The sequence below is a fragment of the Cynoglossus semilaevis genome, chromosome 11 (assembly GCF_000523025.1).
Source record: "Cynoglossus semilaevis isolate Cse_v1.0 chromosome 11, Cse_v1.0, whole genome shotgun sequence".
Classification (NCBI taxonomy): Eukaryota; Metazoa; Chordata; class Actinopteri; order Pleuronectiformes; family Cynoglossidae; genus Cynoglossus; species Cynoglossus semilaevis.
Window position 1 is genome coordinate 3,194,475 of NC_024317.1, and position 11,945 is coordinate 3,206,419.

The 11,945-nt window shown below is 44.4% G+C and overlaps 1 protein-coding gene across 1 annotated transcript; it reads left to right on the top strand.

Annotated features, from left to right (window-relative positions):
- Positions 1-2,534: 2,534 nt before the first annotated feature.
- Positions 2,535-11,030, top strand: LOC103385906 (metabotropic glutamate receptor 2-like; the record flags this gene model as incomplete). The annotated part of the gene is made up of 5 exons (XM_025060035.1): positions 2,535-3,411; positions 3,829-3,958; positions 5,730-6,663; positions 10,172-10,349; positions 10,802-11,030. Coding segments are annotated over 5 exons (2,193 nt in total), but the record flags the coding sequence as incomplete, so codon positions are not given.
- Positions 11,031-11,945: the final 915 nt, after the last annotated feature.

The window sequence follows — 11,945 nt, forward strand, 5'->3', positions numbered from 1 at the left end:
TACCTGGCTGCATAATCAGGGTTTCCACGGCTGACCTGACTCCGTCAGGGGCAGCCGACCTCGAAACTGATATGAAATGTTCAACCATGTGTTGATGTTGTTGTTGTTTTTATTATTAATCTACATTTTTATTAGATTTTTGGAGCTCGGCGTTGCCTCCGTCTGACTTTGTTTGCTGTTTTGTTTTGAGTGAGTGACGTTCTCTTCGCCGGTTTTAATCAATTCTTTTAATCCAAGGTTCTGGAAACTGCTCACAGTTGCTACATTAACATTCTTTTTTTTTTGTTTATGACGCATCAAAAACAAAGATCCCGTGATTAAATTCCGCCGTTGGTTGGCTGACATGAATGTATCGTAGCTCTGGATGTTATTAATCAGTGAAGCAGAAACAGAGCGTTACAGGTCGTTATGTCTCTCACTGTGTCTTGTTCAACTTACTGTGTGCATAAATACTCATCCGTTTCATTTTTTTTATTAGCTTAAAAACCCATCTCATCAGTGTCCCCTGAAGTGTGATTTTTTTTTTTTTTTTTTTTTTTTTTTTTTTTTTTTTTTAATGGGATCAAACCTCATCAGAGCCGTTGCTGTGAATCAGCATCATTTGTTTGACAGAGTGCAGGTGTGTTTGTGTTGATTTATTCATGATTTCAGTGTTTTTGTCTATAGGACAGGCTGGTAATGGACCACAGGCCAATTCTCACCAAGTGCAACCGCTCCACTAGATCAGGGGTGTCAAACATACGGCCCGTGGGGCCAAATTCGGCACGCTTGGGTGGTCAATCCGGCCCACCTATAAAAAAAATTTTGAAAAATGTGTATCATGTTAAGGATATTTTTTTTGTAAAATTATATTTCGTTTAATATGAATAAATAATAATAATTCATATATTTTATACTCGAACATCTTTGCGTGAAAACAACATCATCAATGACATCCAAATTAGGTTGTATGCGGCCCGTGAACCAAAATGTGTTTGACTTCACTGGACTAGATGCTGAATGACCTGTTCAAACACAGTGACAGAGGCCACTTGTTTTGTCCTTTTTACACTGCTTTATGCTACAGTAGCTTCTCTGTTGTTTTAGGCAATTCTTAGAGAAAAAAAAAAGCTTTTTCAGTTCATTTATCAAAAGTACAGAGATGCAGTTCTGGTGAAAGTATTCTGTTCCAAACTATTTTTATGTGCAACAAATCGCGGCTTCTCTAGTCACGATATGACAGTGTGGGAATGTTAAATGGAGCCGAGAGGGAATGAATTTCAATATGATTCCTTTTTCCTGACTTTCTAAGGATCGTCTCATTGACATTCAAGATGCAGTGCCACGAATGTTCTGGTTTTAGAGCTGGCATAAAAGTCAGCCAGATTTATGTTGGCATTCTTTTGACTGATCTGTTCGGCTCCCCTTAGGCGTCCACAGAAGTGCCTGAAGCAAAAGCTAGTCACTCACTGCTCCTCGCCGCAGTGAGCAGTGTCACAACACTGACAAAACACTGACAAAAAGTGAAAAGTTTCCCCCGATTCCTTTGTGTTCCCATTTCCTACTTCTCCTCAATCTCGTGTCCACAATCTCTTTCTGTCTCTGCATTTGCGTTTCCTCGATGCTGAGCAAAGAAGAACTTTGTCCTGATCTGTGAAAGTGTCTCCGTCCACTGTACACAGGACAGCAAACTCTGTCCACCGACTGACGTACAGTTCAGTGCAGTTCAGTTCTCCTCAGCTCACGTTTGCGTCCACCGACCGACGTACAGTTCAGTTCAGTTCTCCTCAGCTCACGTTTGATTGGTTGAAGGTAGATGAGGGAGGCGGGCAGGCTGATGTCAGCAGAGAAGTGATGGAAACGCCAGCAGGATTTCACTGAGGTGAAACTAACTGTAACAGCAGGGGAACAAACATGGAGCCTCGTCAATTTGCTTAATTAATTCAATAATGGGCAATTAAAAACATCTCCCATTGTTCCAGTGATGTGTGTGTGTGTGTGTATCAATTAGCCAGTTTTCAGGAACAGCAGTTTCATGTTATTTCATGTTTGAATGTATCTATATTTGAATCCATTGTTATCATTTTTTTTACCCGTGTTTGTTTGGCACGATCAGCCGGAAGTCGAATTTGTTCTGCAGTCGGTGAGGGACCGTATTTGAGTGTAATTTGACTTGCCTTTGTCAACATAATGTCACATTATTTATAATGGACAGATTTGCTGAATCAAACAAAGGACAAATTGCGTCATCTTTAGTCGCTCTGTGATACTACTTTTGGAATTGTGGGCTATATTTTCCTAGAGATTTTCCTGAACCTGCGGTGGTTTGCAGTCAAGGAGAATGAGGCGGAACCATGTCTGAGTCTGTGTGTGGGAGGACATACTGGAGGGGAGACTCTCTTACCACTCCATGCTAGTCTTTGGAAAAAAATTCTGAAAAATTCTCCCAAAAAAGAGTTGGTAAAAAAAGGGACTGTCAGAGAGAATCATCGATGATTCCATTCCAGGACAGTTGACTGTCGTTGTTTTGAATATTTACCGTTGTACTGCTTTAAGATGAACAACATCTCATCCTTGTTTTCTTTCTCCTCCAGGTGGCCAACCTGCTGCGACTCTTCCAGATCCCTCAGATCAGCTACGCCTCTACCAGCGCTAAGCTCAGCGATAAGACTCGTTACGACTACTTCGCCCGCACCGTGCCCCCCGACTTCTATCAGGCAAAAGCTATGGCCGAGATCCTGCGCTACTTCAACTGGACGTACGTGTCCACGGTGGCGTCGGAGGGCGACTACGGCGAGACCGGGATCGACGCGTTCCAGCAGGAGGCCCGGGCCAGACAGATCTGCATCGCCACCTCGGCCAAAGTCAGCCGCTCCATGAGTCGCTGGAGTTACGAGAACGTGATCCGCTCCCTGCAGCAGAAATCCAACGCCAAGGTGGTCATCCTGTTCACGCGCAGCGAGGACGCCCGCGAGCTGCTGGTGGCGGCCAACCGCATGAATGTCACCTTCACCTGGGTGGCCAGCGACGGCTGGGGGGCGCAAGAGAGCGTGGTGAGGGGCAGTGAAGCTGTGGCGGATGGGGCGTTCACCATTGAACTGGCTTCTTATCCGATCCCTCAGTTCAACGACTACTTCACCGGCCTCCACCCGTACAACAACACCAGGAACCCCTGGTTCAGGGAGTACTGGGAGAACCAGTTCCAGTGCAGCCTGCACGATCTGGGCTGTGGGAAACATTCTCTGCGGGAAACCCCGTTTCAACCAGAGTCCAAGATCATGTTTGTGGTCAATGCGGTTTACGCCATGGCCGCCGCCTTACACAACATGAGGCAGGCTTTATGTCCCAACTCCACCAAAGTGTGTGACGCTCTCAAACCCGGCAACGGAAGAAAGTTCTACAGGGATTACATTCTCAAAGTCAAGTTTGATGGTGAGTATGAAATACTAAAATACTAAAATACTACTACATACTACGTACTGTAAAGTATGGTAATAGCTCCATACTACGTACTCTAAAGTATGGTAATAGGTTGATGGATTTACATATTGATGACATATTTTGTTTCTGTTAAATTCAGCATCAATGTTTATATTTGCATCAATATAAACATTAGCTCCTGTTAGCAGAAGCTTCAACCTTAAGTTCTACTGAGGTTTTTTAGCCATTTGATTAAAGACGTCAAGGAAAATAAATATTGTTTTGTATAAATCTAGTCACTTTGCTTGTTTATGTCTCCACATTATCTTTTATGTTCTTTAACAAAGCAGCAAAAAAACCAAAAACTTGTACACACCAGATGACAAACACCTGTGTGTTTTAACACTCTCTATTTCTTTTCACCTCCAGCACCTTTTCGTCCACCCGACACAGAAAACGTAGTTCGCTTCGACGCCTTCGGGGACAGCCTCGGCCGCTACAACATTTTCCACTATCACAAAGAGGACGGACGCTACACCTACCGTAAAGTCGGCTACTGGTCTCAAGACCTGACCTTGAACACCAGTCTGATCCCCTGGGATGGTCAGGTGGCTCCCACCTCCCAGTGCAGTGACCCCTGCAGGAAGAACGAGGTGAAGAGCATGCAGCCCGGAGATGTCTGCTGCTGGATCTGCATCCCCTGCCAGCCGTACCAGTACCTGCAGGACGCCTTCACCTGCGCAGACTGCAGCTTCGGACAGTGGCCGCTGGCCAACCTGACCGGTTGTTACGACCTGCCCGAGGAGTACATCCGCTGGGAAGACGCCTGGGCTATAGGACCCGTCACCATTTCCTGTTTAGGGATGATGTGTACGCTCTTTGTCATCGGCCTCTTCCTCAAACACAACGAAACACCGGTGGTGAAGGCCAGCGGTCGGGAGCTCTCCTACATTCTCCTGCTGGGCGTGTTGATGTGTTACAGCATGACCTTCATCTACATTGCCAAACCCTCCACGGCCGTGTGTACACTGCGCCGGCTGGGCCTGGGAACTTCCTTCGCGGTGTGCTACTCCGCCCTCCTCACCAAGACCAATCGCATCGCGAGGATCTTCAGCGGGGTGAAGGACGGAGCCCAGAGACCTCGGTTCATCAGTCCGGCCTCCCAGGTTGCCATCTGCGGCGCTCTGATCTCCTGCCAGCTCATAGTGGTGGTGGTCTGGCTGGTGGTGGAGGCCCCGGGGGTCAGAAAGGAAGTGAGCCCAGAGAGAAGGGACGTGGTCACCCTCAAGTGCAACAGCAAGGACTCAAGTATGCTCATGTCGCTCACCTACAACTGCATCCTGATCATCCTGTGCACAGTCTACGCTTTCAAGACCCGCAAATGTCCCGAGAACTTTAACGAGGCCAAGTTCATCGGGTTCACCATGTACACCACCTGCATCATCTGGTTGGCTTTCCAGCCCATTTTCTACGTGACTGCCAGCGACTACAGGGTGAGTAGAGTTGGATTCATTTATTATACAGCGCCCTCTGGAGGGCCGTCGTCGTTTGTCTTTTATTTATTAGAGCACTTCACGTCGGATAGATTTCTGATGCAGCCTCACCTTGGATCGGCATCTGGGTGGGATTGAATTGTAAATCCAACCGTTCACCTTACCTAACTAGAACATAGACCGATGTGGTAAAACTCCCACACACTTCCAGAGACATAAAGGTCGTCCTAGGTCGTTCCAGACTCTCTCTCTCCTGTGAGATTGAAGCACGGGGGGAATAGAAAAGCTCTAGAAGTCTACGGACACATCTGCCTCTGCCTCTGCAGAGACACACAGACGTCACGTAAGACAGCGAGTGTTGGAGAGGAACCGGACATCTGAGTGTGTCCCTGTGTCCATCTGTGTGGAATGGACTGTGAAAGACTCCCAGGCCGAGTCCCAGATGTGTCCTCTATCCTGGGACCTCGACGGGACTCACAGGGACTCTGTCCCCCGCTCCCTCCAGAACACTCTCCTCGCTGCGACGCTTAACTCCTCTTTGACTGATAAATAATTACTGAGCTAATGTGTCGGCACGGTGTTTTCAGAGCCAGGGCCGTGTCGCTGATGTTCTTCAGGATTTATCTTCGTTGTTAGAGGAGCCGCAGCCAGGGAGGTTGAGCTAAAATGTCGACTAGTTAAAGAAAGATTAGATTAAATGAATCAATAAATAACACGTTTGATTAGCGTATGAAAAATTCAGGCCGTGGACCACGCCTCGAGAGGGGGGGGTGGGGGGGGGGGGGGGGTGTACCACGTGGGGTCAGGCAGCTACACCTACCGTAAAGTCGGCTACTGGTCTCAAGACCTGACCTTGAACACCAGTCTGATCCCCTGGGATGGTCAGGTGGCTCCCACCTCCCAGTGCAGTGACCCCTGCAGGAAGAACGAGGTGAAGAGCATGCAGCCCGGAGATGTCTGCTGCTGGATCTGCATCCCCTGCCAGCCGTACCAGTACCTGCAGGACGCCTTCACCTGCGCAGACTGCAGCTTCGGACAGTGGCCGCTGGCCAACCTGACCGGTTGTTACGACCTGCCCGAGGAGTACATCCGCTGGGAAGACGCCTGGGCTATAGGACCCGTCACCATTTCCTGTTTAGGGATGATGTGTACGCTCTTTGTCATCGGCCTCTTCCTCAAACACAACGAAACACCGGTGGTGAAGGCCAGCGGTCGGGAGCTCTCCTACATTCTCCTGCTGGGCGTGTTGATGTGTTACAGCATGACCTTCATCTACATTGCCAAACCCTCCACGGCCGTGTGTACACTGCGCCGGCTGGGCCTGGGAACTTCCTTCGCGGTGTGCTACTCCGCCCTCCTCACCAAGACCAATCGCATCGCGAGGATCTTCAGCGGGGTGAAGGACGGAGCCCAGAGACCTCGGTTCATCAGTCCGGCCTCCCAGGTTGCCATCTGCGGCGCTCTGATCTCCTGCCAGCTCATAGTGGTGGTGGTCTGGCTGGTGGTGGAGGCCCCGGGGGTCAGAAAGGAAGTGAGCCCAGAGAGAAGGGACGTGGTCACCCTCAAGTGCAACAGCAAGGACTCAAGTATGCTCATGTCGCTCACCTACAACTGCATCCTGATCATCCTGTGCACAGTCTACGCTTTCAAGACCCGCAAATGTCCCGAGAACTTTAACGAGGCCAAGTTCATCGGGTTCACCATGTACACCACCTGCATCATCTGGTTGGCTTTCCAGCCCATTTTCTACGTGACTGCCAGCGACTACAGGGTGAGTAGAGTTGGATTCATTTATTATACAGCGCCCTCTGGAGGGCCGTCGTCGTTTGTCTTTTATTTATTAGAGCACTTCACGTCGGATAGATTTCTGATGCAACCTCACCTTGGATCGGCATCTGGGTGGGATTGAATTGTAAATCCAACCGTTCACCTTACCTAACTAGAACATAGACCGATGTGGTAAAACTCCCACACACTTCCAGAGACATAAAGGTTGTCCTAGGTCGTTCCAGACACACTCTCCTGTGAGATTGAAGCACGGGGGGAATAGAAAAGCTCTAGAAGTCTACGGACACATCTGCCTCTGCCTCTGCAGAGACACACAGACGTCACGTAAGACAGCGAGTGTTGGAGAGGAACCGGACATCTGAGTGTGTCCCTGTGTCTATCTGTGTGGAATGGACTGTGAAAGACTCCCAGGCCGAGTCCCAGATGTGTCCTCTATCCTGGGACCTCGACGGGACTCACAGGGACTCTGTCCCCCGGTCCCTCCAGAACACTCTCCTCGCTGCGACGCTTAACTCCTCTTTGACTGATAAATAATTACTGAGCTAATGTGTCGGCACGGTGTTTTCAGAGCCAGGGCCGTGTCGCTGATGTTCTTCAGGATTTATCTTCGTTGTTAGAGGAGCCGCAGCCAGGGAGGTTGAGCTAAAATGTCGACTAGTTAAAGAAAGATTAGATTAAATGAATCAATAAATAACACGTTTGATTAGCGTATGAAAAATTCAGGCCGTGGACCACGCCTCGAGAGGGGGGGGTGGTTTTCACATTTCAGCAGCGAACGCAACTGATCCAACAGTCGCTGCAGAAGCTGAAGCTAAAAACAATCAAATGAACCTACAAACAAAGACAGTTTGGAAAAAAAAAGACTGAAAATATCAACCAGTAATTACTGACCTTTGTCTGTCGAGGCTCTCGACTGAAATGGATCGTCTCGTGTCGGTCAGTGAGTCCATTTGAATTCACGTTGAATACAATTCTTGCTTGCTGAGAAAAAATGGTACGTTTACTAAAAATACAATAAAAAAAACAAATTAATAAAACCTTTATTCATGATCACAAAAAAAGGACAAGAATTGTTTATTAAATGTATTAAATAAAAATAATTAATTAATTAAATGACAAAAATTATAAATTATAAATTATTATTATTGTTATTATTATTTTAAAATAAAATTAGATCATAATAATAACGTTGGATGAAGAGTTAAACCAAAAGTGGGTCCTTTTTAGAGAACACTGTAACAGAGGTGGTAATACCGCAGTAATGAACACAACCCAGAGCAGTAATACTGCGTTCTACTACTACCCTAAAAATAATATTAGTCAGTACTGCGTTCATTTCACTTCCATAAATCTCTTTACAATAGCTTCTCATTTAGCTGTCTCATTAAGTGTACATTATTGCGGGACATTAAAAGAAATCCACTTAAAAATCCTAGTTTATTGACTTGTCTCCGTCGCTGAATCACTGCTGAGATTTTTCCAATCCCCACAGTCCAGCATCAGTGGCTTCAAGTTTTTTTCTTCCAATAAAATCTTTCAATAAAAGTACAGCACGAAGCCCAATAAAACTTGGAATCTAATCTGTGCTGCGAGCTTCTCGGGAGGAATAAAGTGGCCTGAATGCAGCGGGCGCTGTTTATATCCGAGGCGGTGGTGCTACATTCACGAAACAAAATGATTTTAAAGACCAAACAAAGAGGACGGAGAAGGGAGCGAGAAGAGACAAGAGGAAGAAGTGTAGAAACACGTCTTCACGTCTCGCTCTTCACACATAAACAGAGGGAAAAACTGTTTCAGCAAAGACAGACTCTCATCCTCAGAGCAACGTCTGCTGAATTATTAAATTCACTTAAACAGGTCGTTTCTATGCAGCGGTGCTTTTATTCAAAGTGAAGACACGAAACATTCACCTTGATATTTAGACCATTGTTAGTTGACATTTTACTTTGTTATTGTTTGTAACAAAACAAAATGCAGTAAGCATGTGTGCAGTAAGGAAACGTCAACTGATCCTGATACTGGTGTGTAGTTTTTTAAACAGATACTACTTACTGACCGATTTTTTTGTCCTGTTGGCAAATACCATAGATACATTTGGCTATTTGAAAAAGAATCACCTTCATATGATTTTGATTATGTTGACCTGATGGTTAGTGTTGAGTTCTAGGTCTGTAATCACATTTATTGAAAAACAAAACGCCACTTTTGACAGTTTTTCAAAATCAATTCCTTCCATTTTTAAAAAAAAAAAAATCCTGTAGAAACAATTCAACTGCACTTCAAAAACTTCATGGATACAGTATATCCTCTACACTTTTATCATTCGTTGCCTTTTCCCTGTCTTTTCTATACTTGTTCTTAAGCTAATTCGTAGCCTCCATGCTAGCTGCTGCTAAGGCTCCATTCTCTGTACGTCTTCTTTGTGATGAGTAACTTAACTTATCGGACTTGTTTACACTACAGCTAACGTAGAAACGAAATTACACTTAAAATGATTTTGTTGTCCTTTCAACACAGAAAAAAAAAATATCCACACGAACGAGGAACGACGTGTTGTCAACATTAGCTCCGGTTAGCTGATCTAGCTCTTATGCTAGTAGCTCAGTCGTATGACGTCAGGAGTGTAAAAAAGACTGGCTGTCAGCTCAGTGTAGAAAAATTAAAAGATAATTGTTATGTAATTTTTTGTATACTATATTACAGGGAAACCTAGTGTGAATCGATGTAGCACGCATCAAATATATGTATGTTAGATTAGCATCTAATTTAATCTATTTTTTATTTACTAATTAAGTCCAAATAATGGCAAACATTAATGTTAATCGTCACCAGAAATCCGTTCTGTGCACAGAACAATACTGGTTGCTCGCATTATTTATACAGCGACATTAGCATTCAGGCTGATGACACCTGCTGTGCCTTGTGAAAATGAAATGCACCTGGCACACAGCAGCCGATCCTGTGCTGCATCCTGTTCCTGGAGAAGACAAAGCAAAGGCTGCGGCATCGCTGGAAATAATAGAGCGGGGCTGACGACACACAGCGAGATGTGGGCAGAGTGAGGGGATGGAAGTGGAGGGTTAAGCATCTGATTGACAGGCAAATACACAGATCTCTTAACACCTCTCCTCAGCTGCCGTCGTCCTTCGGCGTTCTCTGCTGCTCCTGGCTCTGGTTCGGAAACTAATAACGATGTCAAAACCTCATCGATAAAAACACATTTTTAAAATGATTCAAACCAAGTGATCCAACCTGTGAAATCGTGACTATGTTATTTAAAAAAAAAAAGATTTGATTAAATTGAACTTTTTTGATCCATCCTGGGGAAACTGTAAATAAAACCACGTCTTTAATCGTATTGTTGTCGTTGTAAATACTAAGTAAACTTCCCCAAATACTTGCTTTTTTACGGGGGTTCTTTAGTACAAGGGATAAAGTAAGAGTTTTCAGAATTGTAAAATGACTTCATCCTCTTGTCTCCTCCTCCCCAGGTGCAAACTACCACCATGTGTATCTCTGTCAGCCTGAGTGGCTCAGTGGTGCTCGGCTGTCTCTTTGCTCCAAAGGTCCACATCATCATGTTCCAGCCCCAGAAGAATGTCAGCAACCTGAGGGTGGCCACCACCCGCTTCAGTGTTACCACGGGCCCCGGCTCCAGTTTCTCTCAAGGTACAATGTCCTTTATGAAACCTTAGAAAAAAATAAATCAGGCACCTTGGTCCAAATACAACATTAGTTATACAAACAGGAGGACTAGATTAACCTCAGGCAGTTTCTCTGACCAGATTAAATCTATTCTGGAAAACAAACTGACTTGAAACGAATATGTAAATCGTATTTAAAGTGGACGAAACCTACTGTATGTTGCCATGGTGTCTCTTTATTTTGACCTCACCAAGCGCATAATCAGCCGTCCAGCACAGCAATATCAAAAGCCATGCACATTCAGCAGTGGTTTCCACCCTGGCTTTAACGAACGGAAGATTCTCCAGGCTAATCTGTGTATATTTGATGGTTTATCTGTGAGATTTTTGTGTAGCGATTGCTCTGAAAATACAGTGTCACCATCTGATCATCTGTATTGTTACAAATAAATACAAGTTTTGTATTTATTTTTGCAGCATCGGCCTCTAATGTCGTTCCGACGGTGTGTAACGGACGAGAGGTGGTGGACTCCACAACGTCCTCCTTGTGAAGATCTGCTGCGTTTGCATTTTAAACAGAGTATAACCACTAGTCCCGAATCAGGTGTCTCCGATATAAAAGAGGTCACGCAGACGATTGTCCTGAATTAGTTGTCCTCAAAGTGCTGTGAGTGCAATGTTCCAATTACTTCATTTTATTCTTTGACTGGTAGCGGTTTTACATGAGATGCCGATAATGTTGCATATAACCTGTCTTTTTATCAAAGATTCTTCTTGCAACAATGGAGTAAATTAGGGATGTCCGATAACATCGGGCGACCGATATTATCGGCCCGGTATTAGCATAATTATGTCATATCTGTAAGAATCGTTATCGTTTTTTTTCCTCCGATAATGAAAACCCAAGTACACTGGAATCACTTTTTGGGTCCAGAGATGTTTACCTCAGTTTAGTGGCTGCATATATCGGTTGATATCAGAGTCGGAAATTAAGTGTTGTGGACAATATCGGCATATCGGATATCGGCAAAAAGTTAATATCGGACATCCCTAGAGTTAATATATAGTGAATCTGTTAAATGTAATATATACAAGACATTTTTAATGTAGATTTTGGTGAACAAGTTTGTGCTTCTTGTAATTTATGTAAATAAAATGTGTTTTTTATTAACACCACTGACCTATACTCTGAGTATTTCTCAGTATATATATATATATATACATATATATGTGTATATATATATATATATATTTATGCAACACTGACATGCAGAACAGCAGAGAGTAACAAAACAAAAAATAACTTAAAAAAGATGATAAAAATGAAGAAAAAAGAGGAGTCAGAGCTTTTGAAGAGCTTTGTGTTTCTTTCTTCAATTCCTGTGAGTATAAGTGTGACATGTTCAATTAATCAGGCCAGGTTTCACAGAGTAAGTAAATTGTGAATGGATTGAAACAAAGACAGAGCTTTTATTTTAGACGCCTTCACCAGTGGGATGTTCATGGTACTTGAGAATTTACACTTTAGCCAATGCGGAATATATTGATTTAAGTTGTTAAGTTAATGTTGTATTTTTATTGGTGTAAACATTTTTTTGTTTTAAAAATGATTACCCTCTCC